The sequence below is a fragment of the Diaphorina citri genome, unplaced genomic scaffold (assembly GCF_000475195.1).
Source record: "Diaphorina citri unplaced genomic scaffold, Diaci psyllid genome assembly version 1.1 scaffold53646, whole genome shotgun sequence".
NCBI classification, from domain to species: domain Eukaryota; kingdom Metazoa; phylum Arthropoda; class Insecta; order Hemiptera; family Psyllidae; genus Diaphorina; species Diaphorina citri.
The window spans coordinates 4,032-10,086 of record NW_007430953.1 but is presented as its reverse complement, the minus strand read 5'-3'; the positions used below and the strand labels follow the sequence as shown (position 1 = coordinate 10,086).

The window sequence follows — 6,055 nt, the reverse complement described above, 5'->3', positions numbered from 1 at the left end:
AAACTTCCGTCACTTACCTGTCCATACTAGTCTCTCTCCTGCCATAGTTAGTGTACTTGACATTCTCATACGCGTCATCAATAGACTGGAAACTGGTCAAACTACTGTCATTGTCATCCGTCATTTTCCAAATATTCTGCGAAGAAAATAATGAACAATCATTAATGTCTTCACCAACCAGTGTTCATAGCACGTTAAATGCAACAGTTCCTAATGGATCACTCAAGTTCATCAACGTTGAGCATGGTTGGTATTTGGATGGGTGACCATCTAGGCAATTGCATGCTGCTGGCCTTTCCCGGCTCCACTCAGGCTGGGTGAGGTTAACCCATAAGAGACGAACTTTTTTCTTCTTCGTTGGATCTTACTGAAATTTAACCGCTTTTAACTCCGGACCGCTACTGAGTAAATACTATATCAAATAACAATGAAAATAGTAGGAAATATTTTTACCTGACTAATAGACAAATCCCCGATGCAGTCTGACGTGGAGTGACTGAGGTATCACCGAAAAAGAGAGAAGGGTATGGTCAAATTTGGTGTGACTTTAATGTAGGCCTCGGCTCGAATGGAGGATAAAACCCCATCATTAAAGATCTTAGCAGTTATACAATGATGTCAACCCTCTATTAAAAGTGCTAATATAAGGCAAAGTACTACATACCTCTTCTTGCGCTAACTGTGAGGTCTGCTCCAAGGATAGACTCTTCCTGTAGAGACTGCCCTTCCTGTGTAGAGCCCTACTAGAGGACTCCCCAGTATGATCAGACTCCGTGGACACTGATCTGAAATAGGTAAGGACATTAGTCTGGTTATACAAACTGGTCTTATTTCCGAAACGATTTCAACAAATGTGCCGGGAAGAATAATACTGAAAGACTAGAATAGAATATGAGACTGAAAAATCTCTCCAGTCTAAATAAGGTTTGAAGTGTTTGAACTCACTGAATGCAAACGCACAGAGCCAGCCTAATTAGTTTCGGAGGTATTGCACCCGTCTTGTCTTGTCTTATAAGCGCTAGGTCGCGGGTTCAATTACCCACCCGGGAACGTTATCCCAAACAGATAAGGTTCGTTATCGGAAGGCCAGACTTTCTCCTATGCTATCCTCCTTCTCTCTAAACTTTCAGGACGATGAGATCACTGTTGTCATAGTTCCCTCTATCGAACCGAAAGCGGTTCTTCTTTTAATAATAAGAAGAAGCACTTACTTTTTAGCTGGCCAAAATGGGTTCTTTCACCTGCTTAGCTACATTTTTTAACTTACTTTTTAGCGGCAAAAGCGGCTCTTCTGATCCTGTTTTGGCTTTCTTCAGTGGTCGGTGGTGTTGGCGGCAACTGGGAGGCCCTCTTCAACTCAGCGGCTACCTCTGTAAGCCTTTGCAAAGTCGTTTGAAGCTGATAGGACTTCGAATGTTCTTCCTTTGCAACAGATGGTTCTGCAAAGATAGAAACGTTAATGAGATTTTGCCAAGCCCAATAAGTTTTTTTCAGAGGTTCAAAAATAAACTAGCCACTTTATCATGTCAAAATCGAAAGCGACAACATTAATATTATTAGAAATTTTATGCCCTTTTAGCTCCTTTAGTTTTAGGTGAAGATGAAGAAAATGAGAAAGAATATTATGCTTACCTCGACTATTTACATTGGAAGTTTCCCTTCTCTCCAAATTTGGCGATGACTCCCTTGACTTTGGACCCTGAAAGTTCGAAATAAAACAAATTCCATTAGGCTCCAAATACGTACATCGTTGAGTTATGGCCAGGACTACAATTTCAGTATCAACTTTTGTTTGAGGTAGAGTTAAGGGACTACAAGCTGAGAGTTGGATTGTGGTCCTAGCCATGAAAGATTCAACAAGATCAGATGAAGACATCAATAATATTACCAATTGAAATTTGCTATACCTAGGTAGGTACAGTTTGAGTATTCCCTTCACACTTACCTTCCTTCTTGCAGGAGGGGTAGGAGGTGTTTTTCCTGGTCCCGGGAATAATTCAGGTGATAATACACGGAGTTCTTCCACCTGGAAAAATATTTGATTAAACAGTTAAGATATTGTCATATTGAATATTGGTTTTTCCCAATTGATCACTGAAGTTAAGTAGCTTTGAGTGTGGTTGACATCTGGGTGAGTGGCCACCTGGGCAGTTGTGTAGTGCCGATTTTTCCCGACCCCATTCAGGCTGGGTGAGGTTAAAGCAAGTAGGCGGGTAGAGTGTTGCTGAATGGAGAATACAATCGCCGCGCCGTCACCCAAAAACCTTGGCAGTCAGTGATGTTAGTTCATTAGAAGGTAACTTACTATTTTGACCAAGGACTGGACTTTTCTCTCGCTGTCCTCACTGACAGGTCGACTGCTGGTGTAAACTTTCTCCTTCTCTCTTCTCAGCTTCTCATTGGTAGTTCGAAGTTTGGCATGAGCATCACGTAGTTCTAGGAGATCGCATTGCATCTGAAAATAATAATAATAATAGTGCTTATTTATACAGGTCGCAAAGTCTGAAAAGTCCCTTTACTCCAGCAGTAGGATACTACTATTATTGTGGTTTTCTTTAAGAGGTTTGTTTGATAGAGGGAACTGTAACTGCTAAAGTCTGATCGTCCCGAAAGCGAATAGAGAAGAGACAGAATAGGAGAAAGCCAGCCGTTCCGAGAACGAACTTCATCTGCTTAGGTTAAAATCCAATCCGGGAGAGAATCGAACCCGCGACCTAGCGCTTACATGGCAGACGCGCTACCACCATGGAAACTAGGCTAGCAAATAATGCAATTTGAAATAAAATGCAAACCTGAACTCTTGATTCTCTGGAGGCCATTAAACATATTTCTAAACTTTTTTTGGTGCCAGATAAACCCTAATGTCGTGTTCAAGATACCGCCATTAGTTTAGCTTTAGTTGGCCCTATTTTAAACGGAATCACCTATATTACTTATTGAAAAAGTTTCAAAGTCGATATGTCCCCAATTTCTTTGTACTTTAAAATGTACTTCCAAGTTGATCTGTTACCTCTGTCAGTTTTCTTCTACACTCCTCCTGTTCTTCCTCCGTTGTTTTCTTCATCTGATCGAAACGTCTCTTTGCCTCCAATCTTTCCTTATCTCTTTCCCGCTCCACTTCAAACAATGTCTGTCTGAGATCTCTGGCCAGGGTTGATGTTTCCTGAAGAAGCCTTTGCTGTTCCTCACGTTCCTTGTGCCATGCCACCTCCATTCTAGTCTTCAGTCCTGGGATTTTGTTTGTCCTGCCTGAACTCAGGAGCCTGTCTTCCTCGAGCTGAAAAAGAATTGGGAATATTACAATACCGATACATTATCAAACAGTAAAGCCACCTCTTTGAACGAAAAGAAATTGAAATATTCAGGCAATTCGATCAAGGTTATAACTTTAGGGGAAACTGTAACAAAGGACGTCTTATCGTCCCGAAAAAAGAGAGAAGGAGGATGTTTTATGGAAGAAGGAAAGAGGAAAGGCAGCAGTATTTGTTGAGGCTAAAGTTCCTCCCGGACCGGGAATCAAACCCACGGCCTAACTCTTACAAGGCATTGCATTCCAAGCTAACAGGTTTGGCCTTATCTTATTTACCTCGTTAACTTTGGATGTCAACTCGGACAGCTTAATTTCAGCGGCAGATTTTTCCGACACCAATTCGGTCTTCAGTCGAGAGGTTTCCAGTCTTGATTCAGACAGTTCGTCCTCCATACAACTGATCTGCTGTTCCAAACTCGTGATGACTGCCTTCAAATCATCAACCTGGAAAACGAGAAAATGACTTTTTATTAGTAAGTATTAATAGGTAGGTAGTATTGTTAACTGTATTACCTACCTGTTGGTTATAATTATCTAGTAGAGCAGAAAAATGGACGAAAATGGACGAAAACTTTGCGCTAACCTATCCTCTTGGCATCTTGGGCCAAATAAATTAGAACACCTCACATAGTAATGGAAAGACCACTAACCTCTTCTGACGTAGAAGATATAGAAGACCTGGTTGTGGGAGAGTTGTGCGATGCTTTGAGATCCGCAATAGTTTTCTGCGCTCCCTCCAGCATATGTTTGAAAGTGTCCCGCTCTCTCTTGAACCGTAACACCTGGCCTTGTATCGCTTTTAGTTCATCACTGAGCGCCGTGGCTCGTTTGTCATATCTCATTTTCACGGCAGCCACGTCTGATTTTCGAGCCTTTTCTTCTCCTTCAAGTCTGAAATGGAGAGCATTCATAGTGAGTGTTATTGATGGTAATATTTCTAGTAGCGCTGTAAACTTTCTTGACTTGGGGCGGAGCGCTATTGCTATTGCGCTCCTTAATAGTATGCCATATTTTCGCACTAATGGAAAACGCTTTTGGATAAATTATGTACGAAAAAATACACATGAATTCGCAAGCACGTACACTTTGTATGTTTGCTTGTCACACAAACGTCCGCAAAGGCAACTAAAGTACCTATTAAGGATTTTTGCAAAAGGTAAAATTTTAGGTGCAAGCGGCGGATCTTTTTATTAAAATAGTTATTACCTTGTTTTGGTTTCCCTGAGTTCTCGTTCGATCGCAGAAGTGTCAACTTTCATTGTGTTCTGAGCTTTGGACACCTTTTCGTAATCTTCCAGCTTCTTTCGCAGCTCCTCAGTCTGCAAAATAAAGAACCATATTTTTTTCAATGCTCGGTTTTTACTTTCGTTATCCTATAGGAAAGAAAGTAATGTCCCTACTTTAATCGCTTTTGGTAGTAACAGGTATTTTATACTTTTCCCCCCGTTTAACGCGATTTACCACTATGGACAGTAGGTCATTCGCGTAGCATTTTTATACTTTTAAAGACGTTATTGAGAAGAGATCATTACGATTCGTCTCAACGTACCTGAGTGTACTTTTTTCATAACCTTATTCGTTGGGGGCCGGCAGATAGCTGTAGTAACCTACCTCTTTCCTCATCAGCTCATTGAGTTCTAGTAATTCATGACTTTCTTTCCTCAGCGTTTCCAATTCTGAACTCTTTTCGTCTATTATGTTCTCAAATTTCTTCACTTCCATCATCCAAGTTTCCGTTTCTTTGCTGCCCAGTAGTTTCTCTTCGTAGCTCTTCAAATATTCCTGGAAACAATGGCAAAGTATTGGAAAATCTTTTGTGGTGCAGTCCAATTTATGCTCCCTAAGGTAGCTAGTATTTGCCTTTTTGAGGGTGCCATAAATTGTCAAAAAAGGGATGGTGAGACGGTGGATGAAGATACTTTCACCCACAATTTGGGGATAAAAGGGCTTGTCACTTCCATTCTAATAATAGGATAAATAAAGTATACCTATTGATATACTATTCTGTCTAATCTACCTGCATTTGCAGTTTTTCTTTAATCCAAGCATCTTGCTTGCTGTTGTAGGTTTCTCTTAACGTTTTCAACTCTGCTGTAGCTTCTCTCAATTCTTTCTGGGTTTGTTGAAGTCGACTGAAAAAGAAGAAGATTATAATATCAGGAATAAGGGAATCAAGAAGAGTTTGGTCGGCATATTTTGCTTTCCGTAAAGGCAAGTGTAAGTTCGTTCAAATTTCGTCATTTAGATCACGATCTTTTGAAATATCTCTTACCCGTGGTTATTTTCCTTTTCTTTGACCAAGGACGCTTTGATATCTACATGTTCGCCTTCTAGGATGTCATATCTGTTGGTAAGGTCTTCGTATTCTTGACGCTCTTGTACCAAGGTGTCTTCCAGCTCTGAAAAAAAAAAATCAATTTAGGATTAAGAAAATCATTGGAAAATGAAATGAATAATTTTTTGGACTAACCTTCCATTGATAAGCTTTTCAACTTATTGCTTCAAATTATTTCAACTTTGAAAATTTTCTTTTGGAACATGTTATTTGACTACTCGTATGTGTTTTAGCTAGGTACAGGGTACACTTACTTTTGATTTCTTGTTCATATTGGGTCTTCAGCTCCGTGATTTGTTTGGTCACATTATCCGAAGATTGATTCTTGAGGACATTGATCTCACTCTCCTTGGTTTTCAGTTCTTTCTCTTTCAATGCCTTCTGTTTTTGTTCGGCCTGTGACAAAAAAA

At 40.2% G+C, this 6,055-nt stretch overlaps 1 protein-coding gene across 1 annotated transcript in view; it reads right to left on the bottom strand.

Moving 5' to 3' along the window:
• Nucleotides 1-17: 17 nt before the first annotated feature.
• The window catches only part of LOC103523898 (intracellular protein transport protein USO1-like), a gene marked incomplete at its 3' end in the record, with an annotated part of 8,455 nt that continues 2,417 nt past the window's right edge, over nt 18-6,055 (bottom strand). Inside the window, exons 2-15 of the mRNA XM_008488905.1 lie at nt 5,900-6,041; nt 5,583-5,709; nt 5,328-5,442; nt 4,922-5,092; nt 4,517-4,629; nt 3,961-4,201; nt 3,587-3,754; nt 3,011-3,277; nt 2,306-2,455; nt 1,946-2,026; nt 1,633-1,699; nt 1,268-1,439; nt 665-785; nt 18-136 (exon numbers count right to left, since the gene is read on the bottom strand). Of these exons, the coding sequence (XP_008487127.1) occupies nt 18-136; nt 665-785; nt 1,268-1,439; nt 1,633-1,699; nt 1,946-2,026; nt 2,306-2,455; nt 3,011-3,277; nt 3,587-3,754; nt 3,961-4,201; nt 4,517-4,629; nt 4,922-5,092; nt 5,328-5,442; nt 5,583-5,709; nt 5,900-6,041 (2,054 nt within the window). The remainder of the gene's footprint in view (nt 137-664; nt 786-1,267; nt 1,440-1,632; nt 1,700-1,945; nt 2,027-2,305; nt 2,456-3,010; nt 3,278-3,586; nt 3,755-3,960; nt 4,202-4,516; nt 4,630-4,921; nt 5,093-5,327; nt 5,443-5,582; nt 5,710-5,899; nt 6,042-6,055) is intronic.